Source organism: Vespa crabro, chromosome 8 (assembly GCF_910589235.1).
Source record: "Vespa crabro chromosome 8, iyVesCrab1.2, whole genome shotgun sequence".
NCBI lineage: Eukaryota > Metazoa > Arthropoda > Insecta > Hymenoptera > Vespidae > Vespa > Vespa crabro.
The window spans coordinates 6,514,232-6,527,112 of record NC_060962.1 but is presented as its reverse complement, the minus strand read 5'-3'; the positions used below and the strand labels follow the sequence as shown (position 1 = coordinate 6,527,112).

The window sequence follows — 12,881 nt, the reverse complement described above, 5'->3', positions numbered from 1 at the left end:
TTTCTATTTCTATCGATAAAGATCTATATTAATTATAATTAAAAAAAGATAAATGGAAAAGAAAAGAAAGAGTGAGAGAGAGAAAGAAAAGGGTAGGGGAGAGATGGGGAAATAGTAGCGACGAAACACAAACGTACGATAGATTTCAAAGTTCAAAAATCGTTTTATGTACCGATATAAATCTATACAAAAATTATAATTCTTATTAAAAATGATGGCCTTGACACGCGTTCTTCTTAGCTTTCGTAAAAACATTCCGTCGAAATTTAATGGAAATCATCGCTTTACTCCGTACATAAAGAGGAACATTTAAAAATGGTGGGCGTAATCGTTCATTCGAAAATTGACCAATCATCGTCCGCGTATAAATATTCTTAGATAAGAGCGGACAAATTCAAAGAGACGATTTATCCGATGAGAAGATAAAAAAAAAAAATGAAAAAGAAAAAAACACAAGACACCAAGAGTCACGTGGCAAAATATTTTTAACACGCAAATTTGTGTTTACAGTAAAGATCGCGTATAAGTGTAAGCTTACAAATTTATTTTACTTTTACTTAAGTATTTTATTGCTCAATTCTTCGAATGTATTTTTATTACATAGAGAAACACACGCAAAAAAGTAGTTAATTACAAATTACGATCGGTAAAGTAATACGCGTAATCAACGATATCAAGGGCGTGGGTACGCACGTGCGTATACGCATAGGTTATGTGTCGGCAACGTAGACTTAGGGGAAGGTAAGCAAAAGCGATAAAAGAAGAAATGGTAGGGGGGAAGGAAGAAAGAGAAGGAAGAGAGTAGTGAAGGAAGTAGGTAGGAGAGGGAGAGCGAAGACCACTGCCGTTTTATTGGCAGAGGTGAACGACTGCAAGGTGGACGCTTGTATTTCGCGTAACCGTTCATCGTTCGAACAAACTCTAAGTTTCTAGGTCAAAGCAGCGACGACTTTCGTACGTGTGCTCCCTGCCCTAAAAATTCGTTACTTATAAATGGTAGAATAAAGAGAAAAAGAAGAAAAATTGAGTGGAAATCGTGATGTTCGTCATTAGACAATGAGAAAGACTGTAATAAAGATTTAACCGCTCATTAAAGTGATTATTAACTGTCCAGTGATGCGAACACGCAATGATTATGAATGCGAACAATTGAGATATAAGTTTTTAAAGAAAGGAAAATACTTTTGGCAGTCGTTAATTTCATCTTCTATTTTAAGTCCACTCCGAGATTCCTTCGGGGGTCATAATTATAATTGAAATATGTACTAATGCCAAATTCAACATTGTCTGCTTTGTAACTTTTTAATGATTTCTGATTATGTGTAGCAAAAAGAAAAATAAATAAGAATGATTGCAAATACAGATTCCTTTCTACTAATTCATTATTCTTCTAGGATATTATTTTAATTCTTCTTTTGAATTATATTTCACGTTCAGATAATTTAAAAATAATTAATGATCAAGATTAGATAACAAAATTCAAGGTTATTATGTGGTAAAATCATACTATGTTTTTTACATTACATAAGGGAGATGTTCATATGTCTGTAAATTTCTCATAATTTTAATTCCCATTAATTTTTATATCAAACTATACACTGAATACATTGTATACAATGTGAATTGTAATAGCATGCATTGGAATGTTTATTTCTCTTTTGTTAAGATTATTTTGTCGCATATCTTATGATATTCCCACCTACAAAGATACCGTTGTATCAATACAATCTTTTAATCAAGAATATAGTTCTCAATTTGCTTAAACACTGTATCTTTATTATGTGTCATAATATAAAAATGATTAAAGATAATATTCTTTTTCTTTTAATTAAGATATTTTTATTAGTCAGCTAAAGTTCTGTAACATATTCATTTTTATCTTGTGTTCATAGATATATTCTTATCATAGAATTATATTTTAATGCATATAATTATTGCGATTATAAAATGATACTTGTTGGTATAAAATAAGACTAAAGGAATAACATAAAATATATTCAAAGGGAAACACAAAAAATGAAAGACATTATTCTAACAAGTACGTTATAATCATGAATTATATGTAATATTTGACAGTTTCAAAAGAAATCTTCAATTGTAATTTCTTAAGAATTTCTTTCAGATCTATATTTTATTATATAATATTGCTTCTATTAATTCCAACAGACTATTATCATGTAATCATTAAAGATGATAAGTTAACATATTTTTATAATGACTTTATATATAAATATATATAATAAATAAATAAATAAATAAATAAATATATATATTGTGTACATTATCGATATAGTATCGTAACATATCTCGTTTCTTTCTCGAGGAGAAACAAAAGTTCTAAACATAGAATTGGTACTTGCACGACTAAAAACGAATCGTATTTCTATGCAATTTATTGATTTTAATTACCTAATATAATGTTAAACATTCGTATATTTATTTTTCAATTAATTATAACACAATTTTGTCAAATTAATAAACTTCTCTAGATGAAAATTAGTGTCTAATATGGATTTTACTACAGAGACAATTTTGAGGTTATCTTGCACCAACCATCATGTCAGAAAGAAGTCACTTTGTAAGTTAAATAAATTATACTTTGCTATGTGTTATATATAAATACAAAATAAAGTTTAGAATATGATACTAATGTTAATAATAATAAATGTAGTTAATAAAATAGTTGATAATAAAAAATGTAAGTAAAATTATTCAACGTTGCAATGAACTGTAACTTTATTAGAGTTTGCAACATGATCTAAAATATCAATAGATTCATTAAATGATTATTTGTCTAATGAAAAATGATTAATGTATTTTAAAACAGAGCAGAATCCTTATCTATAATGTGAAAAATAAAACTAGTATTATGAGATTCCTGGACTTGATTTAAAAAGTTGTAAGACTTAATTGGATATCCATAAATTTCAAATACATGTAGATACTCAAAAATAATTCTATATTGATTGAAATATCTAAGTAATGTATATTTACAAGATTTTCTGCTTGTATAATACTTCATTACTTATTCAATGTGAAGATGGAATCCTTTATGGTACAAATGTTTCCTACAAGGTACAACGATAAAAATTTCACTACTTAATTTCTTCTAAAGTTCTAAGTGTTACATGGAAATAGGAATGGCAATTTATCAGAGATCATGCATCCCTGCATGATATTACATATAATACTGAAAAATGAATCAGTGCAAAAAGCACAGGAGCCAAGATATATACATATATGTATATATATACACACACACATACACACATATATTTATATATGCGTGTGTAAATAAGTAAGACAGTGAACTAATAAAAAGAAAAGGATGTGAAGGTGGGTGAGTGCTTGGGGGGAAGAAAAAGCAAGAAAAAAAAAGGAAAAAGAAAGAAAATGAAGAGAGACAAAAAAGTAACTAACCTTTGAGCTGTGGTAGCTGTTGTAGCTCGACGTCCTGTGAGTTTCTATATCGCGAGGAACTCTGGGACTTCTTCGACTTCTTCTTAAGCGATCGCTTAGCGAAGGGATCTATCCGATCGACGAAAGTCCCTGACGACATGTTGGGAATCGTACTCGGAGGCACTCTAAGTATCTGTAGGGTTAACTCGTCGTCGTCTTGAACGATTGTACTTTACACGTTCGTGCCCCGATTTACCGGACGACGACGACGACGACGACGACGATCGACGACGACGACGACGACGACGGCGGCGACGACGACGACGACGACGACGACGACGACGACGACGACGATCGACGACGCCGGTGGCGGCGTTTGCGGCGACGGCGATTAGAGACGATGGCGTCGTCCACCTCGAGGAGGCCGCATTCCGCGTGGACGTTTACGTCGATATTACGACTCACTGCACTTTCACAATATTAAGTAAAACAGGTAAGAAGGGGGATGGATGTAGATGAGCTTCTCTAAGTGATGTCGATGGCACGCGCGCGCGCGCACGTACGTACGTACACACACAGAGAGATAGCAGACACACACATATACACATATACGCGCACACACGTAGTAGGACACGCGCGCGGCGCACGCACGTTCACGTACGTACACCTACCACACACATACACATACACACTCACGCTCACACACGTACACGGTACACGTACGTACACTATTAGTAACGTAGGTAGTAGAATACACTAACGCGAATCGAGAGCACGTGGTATACCTGGACACGGTAACCTACTGTTCACGCGTTCCTGCGGCAGAGAAGGTCGACGGTCGCGTTTCGGTCGTGCATAGCACGCGCCCGCCGCGGTGCTAGAGGGAGAGGAGAGGAGATTAGGAGAGGAGAGGAGAAGAGAAGAGAAGAAGGTGGTAACCGGGAGAAGAGGAAAAGAGAGAAGGGAGGTAATGCAGGGGGTGGTATAGGCGAGGAAAGATATCTTTCCTTCGAGATGTCGACGTGTCGATGGATTATGGGTGTCGCTGTTCGAATAGATCCATTGAGAGCTAACCGAAGAAGATGATGATGATGATGATGATGATGACGACGAGAATGGATGAGGTGGACGTTGTGTTAATACTTCTCGAACATCTAAATCCGTCCAGGAAGGAATCTTTTCTCTCTCTCTCTCTCTCTCTCTCTCTGTCTCTCTCTTTATCTATCTCTATATATCTCTATCTTCTCTATATAACTCCTCTTTATTTCTTTCTCTCTCTCTGTATCTCTTTCTCTCTCTCTGTATCTCTTTCTCGCTCGAAGCTCTCGCTTACCGCCGGCAACTCGTCGTATCGTCGTGCGTCGTCGTATTCTTTCTTTCTCTCTCTTTCTCGTCCCGAGTAAAGAGGCTCTCGTTTTTCTCTCTCTCTCTCTCTCTCTCTCTCTCTTTCTACTTTGAGAGAACGCGCGCGCGCGCGCGCTATCTCTCTTTCTCCTTCTCGTTAGGCGTTGTCACACGCGGGGGAAGGGGAGGCCACGCACGCCCTGTGTGTTTCCCCTCTTATGTGTCGAGGCTTCTCCACCTACACCGTAAAACCGAAGCGTCGTCCGTAAATTATTTTTGCTCACTACGAGCGGATAATGAACTAGGCTACCTGCGAGCGAAGGGTGGTCGGCGGTCTCTCCTCCCTCCCTTCCTTCTTTACTTACTTATTCTCTCTCTCTCTCTTTCTCCTTTCTTACTCTTTTGCACGGACGCAAAGTACGCACGCACGCACGCACGCATACACGTATTAACCCTTCTTCCTATCTTCCTCCCACTACTACGTTCTCACTCTATCTAAAACACGCACACACACGCCACCACATACAAATCGTTGCTCTCTCTCTCTTTCTTTCTCTTTCTCTCTCTCTTACACACATACACATATATGCACGCACACACACACGCGCACACACTTACACACTCTCTTTCTCACGCACGCAGCGCTCTCACCGGTTTGCTCTCTCGACGGAGAATCGAAGAATTAGATGGAAAATACAGAGAGCACCGGCGGATTCGAATAGGAGACTCCTCTCTTGAAGAGGAGGCCGTAAGAGGACGGGGGAGATGGCGGATGGCCGATGATGGGGGGAGGCGGGGGCGGGGGATTCTTACCGAGCAGTCGTGCTTGCGTGTCGACTCTGGCTGTACGAAGCACCGTTACGAAATAGCTCGCGCGAGCCAGGGGCGGTCTCTGTCCGTACGAAAAGCGTCTCTTTTCTTCTATCTCTCTCTCTCTCTCTCTCTCTCTCTCTCTGCCTTTCCCTCTCTCTCTCTCTCTCTCTCTCTCGCGCTCTATCTCTATCTCTCCTTCTTGTTCTCTTTATCTTTCTCTCTCGCTCTGTCGTTCTTTCTATCTGTTTCTCTTTCTGTTTCTAGATCATATGCACAGGGGGGCACAGGTACGCGGCGTTTTTAACACGAGTCGTATTTTTATATTCCTATGTTCGGCAAGCGTCGTCTCTCGGCACTTTCCTCCGTGAATTTTGTATAATAATATGAACGCACTCACACACTAGGAACGCGCACGCGAGAAACGTCGGAGGAGGCTCGAACGGCACTCGGCCGCCATCAGCTGCTCGTAGAGACGACGACGAGCTTCTTTCATTTTCGCCGACGAACGACGGAGACGATGAGCGCGACCTCGTCAGGCGTCGAGAACCGACGAAACCCGACGACGATCGAGCATCTTTTCCTTTATCGCTCTCTTTCTCTCTTTCGCTCGCTCGCTCGCTCGCTCGCGCGCGCTCTCTTTCTCTCTCTGACTTTTTCTCTCTTTCTTTCTTTCTCTTCTCTTTCTCTTTCTCTTTCTCTTCGCCTTCTCGAATGCGCTCGTGCACACGGACGACTAAGATTTTTAGCCCTTGTATACCGTACGGTAGATCTTCAATGACAAGGAACGAAAAAAAAGGAAAAATGTTTTCCCCCCCTTCGCACGAAATACAGATCGGCCTCTCTCTCTCTCTCCTTCACTTATTGAAAACCCGTCAAGAGGTGCCTTGTGTGCCTGAAAATAGTAATGTGCGTTCGGCAATCATCGGCCGGAGATTGCCGATCCTCCACGGAATTGCTCGAATCCTTAAGATGGCGCCATCGCACGAACCGCCGAGTCATACGATATCGTCGAGCCATCCCAATGGTCGATTCTCCTTAAAAGCAGCCAACATATTTCAACGGGGAGGGGCTTATGTTAACTCGCGGCTACGTTTAAATTGAATTTGTAAATCCGCCTATACGTATCGACGCGATACGTTACATGTAAAATTAATTTTATATATATATGTATTGTTCACTATAGTAAAAATATGAAACACTAGAAGAAGAAGAGGGGAATTTTAGGTTATCATATTCCTTCTTTGTCTTATTCAATACCGTAGAAATAATTTTAAGAACCCATGGTAAATAATTTATTAAAATTAGCAAATTAAATTTTAAATTATAATCCGTCATATTAATTATTATATTTTAAGATTCTTCGAAAATTAACAATTATCGATAAACGAATGAACGTGCAATTTGCCACGGTAATGGTCGTAATGGATATACTGTTAAGTACCTATTGGCACTTATTCCGTATACTGCGGCATTGGTCCATTACCATGGAAACACTTTGACCAATCATATTTTCCTTAAAAAAAAAAAAAAAAAAAAAAAAATAAAAGAAAAAAAAGAAAAAAAAAGGACAAAACATGGTAATCTAAAACGTCTGCCTCTTTGTCTTCTAAAACCATTTATTTTACACATATTCGATGATGTCGATGATCTATGATTCTGTTCGGTCATTGATTTACAAATATATATGATATACCACTGTGATGTTTAAATTCCAATCAAGAATTTCGGATATTTCTGCATATATGGCGTCGTGTGATTTTTCTATTAATGCGGAAAATGTGGAAAGGTATTTTGACAGTATAGCATTGTCAGTAAGCAAAAAAGTGAATTTGCATATAAATGAGTTATGAAAATTAATTTATATATTAGCGATTATCGAATCGTTTTAAATATGCCCGAGAGATGTGCTGTTGGTATAAATTTTAATTATTTGTACTTCAAAGAGAAAATTATTTGTTAGTTTATCTTACATTTTGTTGATCTCATTTATGTGATTGATATCAGTTCAAGTGTAGGATGCAAAAGATCGATAAGGAAGTGACTCGTTGTTATCATAAGGAATTTTTCTTAAACGTCAGAATTATTTCATAAGTTGTAGCAAGAGGTTAAGAATGTTCGTATGTTTTGACAGATAATTTCGTAATTAGATTACGAAATGTGAAATTACAATAATCGATTGATTTTCTTATTCATTATTTAAAATATGCTTCTCTAATGTATATAAATCGTAAAATAACGAAATGTAAGTGAAATAATTTCACACACACACATATATATATATATATATATTTTTATTAACGACTCTATTTGTGTTCTACGAGATGTAACAATTGTCGATAATTATTTTGTAGTTTTCTATACCATTACGATGCCGTTCAAATTTCATTTAAAGAGAAGCCGTCAATATAATGTAGTGTCCAAAAATCAATATGTAATATGTATAGAATTATTGGACACCACGTCGATAGAATGTACTTTAAATATTGACAGTTTGGGTCAAGAATGCCTGGATAATATCGTACAAAGATTAGGCCTTGTACAGCCTGAATTTTTTGGATTACGTTATATAAGCCGACATGGTTCTCCTTCTCCTCGCTGGGTAGACATGGATAAACCATTAAAACGGCAACTTGAGAAAGAAGCTAAGAATTTTAGTTTATACCTAAGAATTATGTACTATGTGACAGATGTTCAATTTATACAGGACGAAATGACGAGGTAAACGAATTTTCTAATAATTAATGATTATCTTGAAGACAGATATTAAACTATTGATGCTAAAATGATTTCATTTTCTTTTTTCTTTCTTTCTTTTTTTTTTTTTCTTTTTATAAAGGTATCATTATTACCTTCAGTTAAAAAGTGATGTACTAGAAGGTAGAATTCATTGTAATTCTAGACAAGCTAGTCTCTTAGCAAGCTATTCGATGCAAGCTGAGTTTGGTAATTACAATACAGAAAGACATACGACAGAATGTTTGCAACAATGTACCTTCTTTCCCAAGGTGAGATATAAAATTTGCTATTATAGATGTATTTAATATATAAATGTAATATATATATATATATATATGTAATTATCTTTATGTTATAAGGATGTAATACAATCAGAACCAGGTGGATTAGATATTTTATTGCATAATGCAGTCTGTCAATATAAAAATTTGATTGGAGTAACACAGGCGGCAGCTGAAGAATTATATATTTCTGTAGTTATGCAATTAGAAGGATATGGTAATGAAACATTTCCTGCAAAGGTATATCAATTGTAATAATTCTACCAATTTATAAAATTTAATTTAATAAGTTTATCAATTGCAGGATAGCAATAATTCAGAAGTTATACTCGGTGTATCTTTAAATGGAATTATGTTGGTGTGTCCTAAATCTCAAACAACGCACTTTTACAGGTAATTATATTCTTGACGCCGGAATGAGAAAAATATTAATAAATGATATTAATATTAACAAATGATATTTATCAATTTAATATGGGCCTTTATTTATCAGATGGAAAGATATTAGTAATGTGATAAATCATAAAAAAACATTTAGAATAGAATGTCAGTCTGAGAGCGAAGATGCAAAACAATTTATATTCAATGAGTCGCGCGATGCGAAATATGTATGGCGTCTTTGTATAGCACAACATACATTTTATATGCAACATCAAGAATCACGACCTTCAGAAAGATCTAATAATGGATATTTTGTAAGTAATATATATAAGAAAATAATATCAAAGGTTTTAATGTATGATCGGAACTTTAAAAGTAAAAGTGTAATTAATTATTATTCATATATGTATTTATAGGATAGCGACACGAATGATTCTGGGGAACAAGCGGTATCTATGGAAAATCGAACGGTAGACGATCATATGCATTGGACAAGTTACAATGATCTTTCAACTTCTCCTTATCCCGTGGTCTCGGTTTCTTCTACTGAAATTAATAATTTACGTGCCTTATTACCATCATACAGGCCAGCACCAGATTATGAAACGGCCGTTCAAATGAAATATAATAATGGAGGAAATGCTCCTCAGCCTTATTATGCAAATCAATCTACTATCGTTGGACAAGATATTTCGTGCCTTCTTGGTAATGTGGTAAATAGAAGTAGATATTAACTTAAATATTAATATCCGCATCGCATGATTTGAATATTTTTTTAATATTTTAAATATACGATCGCGTTATATTTACGTAACCAAATATATATTTTTTGAATAGCATCAAAAATGTTTATATGTAATACACACACATACACACATACACTTATATATATATATATATATAAGTGTATATATATATATATATATATGTATATATATATATATAAGTGTATATATATATATATATATATATGTATATATATATATATAAGTGTATATATATATATATATATGTATATATATATATATGTATACATATATATATAAATATTCTGTTTATAAAGATTAACAGAAAAGACTGAAACACGATTATTTCTTCTTATTAACGTATAATCTCTTTTGTTAATTAAAAAGGTCTTTGTATTATATTCAAAATTTCAGCAATTAAACTGAAGATGTAATATATCTTATAGTAAAATATATTAGATGTTATAATACTCTATAAAAATGTTAAAATCTAATGCATAGAGTATTCTCAATAATTATTTTTTTTAGCGCTTTCATGTTACTGTATTATTATTTTTAAGTAATTAAATTAAGCTTAAATTTTAAGTCAAATGCTCGAAACATATATATATATATATATATATAAATATATATAAATATATATATATATGGCATTAATATAATTGTAATTGAGAATTTTTAAAAATTGTATAGTTTTGATGTAATCTTATTTTTGTATGAGATAATTATGCTTAATAAAATTGTTAAAAAGTATATGTAGTCGGCGATAGATATATCGTAATTAATCTTTTTTCTTTCTTTATTTTACTTTATTCAATAAGAATTGTTTTAGTTAATAAATACTTATATCATTAATAAGTAAAATATTGACAATAATAATAATAATAACAAAAATAATATCACATATATTACATAGTTTTTTTAGTTATCACATATTATATCAATAATATATAACATATTTACAAAAATAATAACAAAAATAATATTACATATATTATTTAATTTCCAAGTTATCATTGGCACAGCCAGCATTGTTAATAGCTTCCAATAAACTTGCCGGATTTGGTTTCAATGCAGTGGCATAAATTGTAAAATCAGACTCTATTAAGCTTTGTTTTGTTACAGGTCCAATTGCTACTGCTTTGATATTTTTTATATTATTAGGATATTTCTTTAATACAGATAAAATAGATTGTACAGCAGATGGGCTAAAAAAGACAAATATTTTTGGTACAGTACCAATGATATTTAAGAAATCAGCTTCTAACGATTCCCTGGTTATGGTCCGATAAACAACAAGTTTGTGTAGATTTATCCTATTTTTGGAAAGAACTTGTTCAATGGTTTCGCGTGCTATCTCGCTGCAAGGGTATAATAGCGGTTTTGATATCTTTTTTATATCAGAAATAATGATCTCTGCTAGATCATTGGCATTACCAGATTGACTACCTAGACAACATTCTGAGCCAAGGTAATTCTCTGCGAGAGAAGAAGTTGCAGGGCCAACGCAATATGTTGGTAATTTTTTCCATGGAATTAGAGATTTTTTATCGTTCTTGAATACTTGCCGTATTGCTTCTACAGCACGTTGACTAGTCAATATTAAACCTACATTAAAACAATGTCATTGTTTATAACAAATTTTATATAATGAACCTTGAACTTTTATATATATATATTACCATGATAATTGTCGGGCATTTGCAAGCACGTTTTCAAATCTGAACTGTTAATGAATTCAAATCGTGAGGTATACAAATAATCACAATTGTAACCAGCTGACTTTAAAGTATCCAAATAATTGTCCTCCATTGGTACTTGTTCGGGCAATCCTCTACATAAAACTACATTGTCACATAATTTAGCCATGATATGAGAAATTTTATTGTTTAAATTAATAATTATTATAAATCTTTGCAAATTAAATGGTCATGATTGAAATATGAGGTTAGATATAATCACAATATATATAATAAAATTTTATGGGGAATTAAGAAGTCACAAGAGATATTATTATTTTCTTTTAAAACGTTCACTCGTCTGTTTAAAGTCCATGATTAATAATGGAACAACGAAAATGAAATTAATATACTAATCGATAATTAAATTGTCATTTTCGAAATTTAAATCATTCTATTTCTTGGTTAGCTTTGACTAAACAAGACTACTTTTCAAGAGTTTCTCTCATTGGTCGATATTCTCGACCAATCCGGTTAGTTCCGTGAATATGAGATAACCTCTCGATGAATTAAGTCATATTTCTCGTTTGAATAATTATTACAAGATTTGAGCTTTGATAAATAAAATAAAGGATTGTTGAAAGGAGTGGAAATAACAAAAGAAAATTTATTTCTCGAATGTATTTTCGATATTCTTAAAATATCGCAATTATTCGAATTTGTAAACTTATCCATCGACAGGAAATGTTCAAAAGGCTATTTTATGTACAATATCCATTTATGAATTTTCTCTTGTAAGTTGAAAATAGTTATATATCATTGAATAATTTTTTAAATTGATATAAAAAGGACGTTTTATATATATATATATATATATATATAAAATCTCAAGTTTTTTTTTTATATTAATCTATGTAAAAATTATTATATATATAATTATTATAAATATATATATATATATATATATATATATATATATATATATATATATATAATAATTGAAAATTAATCTGACAAAGTGAAATGTTTTAAAATTCATTCGCAAATTCGTAAATCTTGTAAATAGAGAAAATTTATATATCACTGTATAAATTTTACTTGGATTAAAACGAACAAAAAAAAAAGAACAAAAATAAAATAAAACAATAAAAAAAAAAAAAAAAAAAAAAGAAACAATAAAAAGAAAAAAAGAGAAACAAATCAAACAAGACGAACAAATTAATCCCTTTGTAGCAATTTAACGCTCGTGATTGCAGATAATCCTGCAAAATTGGTGGGTGCAAAAAGTGCGGGAAAATCTTAAGAATCGATAGAAAAATTTCGTTGTCATTTTTATTGAAACACTCTTTTATAGGGTACATAACTTATTATCTAGATAAGCAGTGAAAGAAGGTATAAAAAAAAAAAAAATTAGAAAAAAAAAGAAATAAAAAAAATAAAGGAAAAGAAAAAAGACAAAGAAAAAGAAACTGAGAAATGAACAATTTCTTATCGATCACAAA

The 12,881-nt window shown here is 32.9% G+C and overlaps 3 protein-coding genes across 9 annotated transcripts in view; 1 reads left to right on the top strand and 2 right to left on the bottom strand.

Moving 5' to 3' along the window:
• LOC124426161 (serine/threonine-protein phosphatase 2A 56 kDa regulatory subunit epsilon isoform) overlaps positions 1-6,444 on the bottom strand; it is a 35,367-nt gene extending 28,923 nt beyond the window's left edge. For 2 of the 5 annotated variants that reach the window (XM_046967522.1, XM_046967523.1), the window contains exon 1: positions 3,421-6,441. In XM_046967522.1, coding sequence (XP_046823478.1) covers positions 3,421-3,559 — 139 coding nt within the window. In that variant the 5' untranslated portion in view covers positions 3,560-6,441. Of the gene's footprint in view, positions 1-3,420 lie in introns of all 5 variants that reach the window. The other 3 variants (XM_046967524.1, XM_046967525.1, XM_046967526.1) reach the window with 3 other exon arrangements.
• A 653-nt stretch (positions 6,445-7,097) lies between these two features.
• LOC124426162 (tyrosine-protein phosphatase non-receptor type 14) lies at positions 7,098-9,828 on the top strand. 3 transcript variants are annotated; one of them, XM_046967528.1, is made up of 8 exons: positions 7,098-7,342; positions 7,688-7,798; positions 7,908-8,274; positions 8,393-8,561; positions 8,652-8,813; positions 8,878-8,966; positions 9,067-9,268; positions 9,371-9,828. In XM_046967528.1, the coding sequence occupies exons 2-8, from the start codon at positions 7,771-7,773 to the stop codon at positions 9,686-9,688; spliced, it is 1,335 nt and encodes a 444-aa protein (XP_046823484.1). In that variant the 5' UTR covers positions 7,098-7,342; positions 7,688-7,770; the 3' UTR covers positions 9,689-9,828. The 3 variants fall into 3 exon arrangements, with proteins under 3 accessions (XP_046823484.1, XP_046823486.1, XP_046823483.1); XM_046967530.1 differs by lacking the exon at positions 7,688-7,798; XM_046967527.1 differs by having other exon boundaries at positions 7,099-7,798.
• Positions 9,829-10,484: 656 nt separating this feature from the next.
• On the bottom strand, positions 10,485-11,865 carry LOC124425907 (uroporphyrinogen-III synthase). Its single transcript, XM_046966954.1, has 2 exons — positions 11,383-11,865; positions 10,485-11,308 (listed from the first exon to the last, which is right to left on the bottom strand). Exons 1-2 carry the CDS (start codon positions 11,567-11,569, stop codon positions 10,695-10,697), a joined length of 801 nt encoding a protein of 266 aa, XP_046822910.1. The 5' UTR covers positions 11,570-11,865; the 3' UTR covers positions 10,485-10,694.
• Positions 11,866-12,881: the final 1,016 nt, after the last annotated feature.

Excerpts from the sequence above, each read along its gene's own strand:
- LOC124425907 (XM_046966954.1), bottom strand. The coding sequence starts at position 11,569 with ATGGCTAAATTATGTGACAATGTAGTTTTATGTAGAGGATTGCCCGAA. Across the intron at positions 11,309-11,382 it reads AATGCCCGACAATTATCATG|GTTTAATATTGACTAGTCAA; the intron begins GTAATATATATA and ends GTTTTAATGTAG.
- LOC124426162 (XM_046967528.1), top strand. The coding sequence starts at position 7,771 with ATGTATATAAATCGTAAAATAACGAAAT. Across the intron at positions 8,275-8,392 it reads ATACAGGACGAAATGACGAG|GTATCATTATTACCTTCAGT; the intron begins GTAAACGAATTT and ends CTTTTTATAAAG. Across the intron at positions 8,814-8,877 it reads ATGAAACATTTCCTGCAAAG|GATAGCAATAATTCAGAAGT; the intron begins GTATATCAATTG and ends TATCAATTGCAG.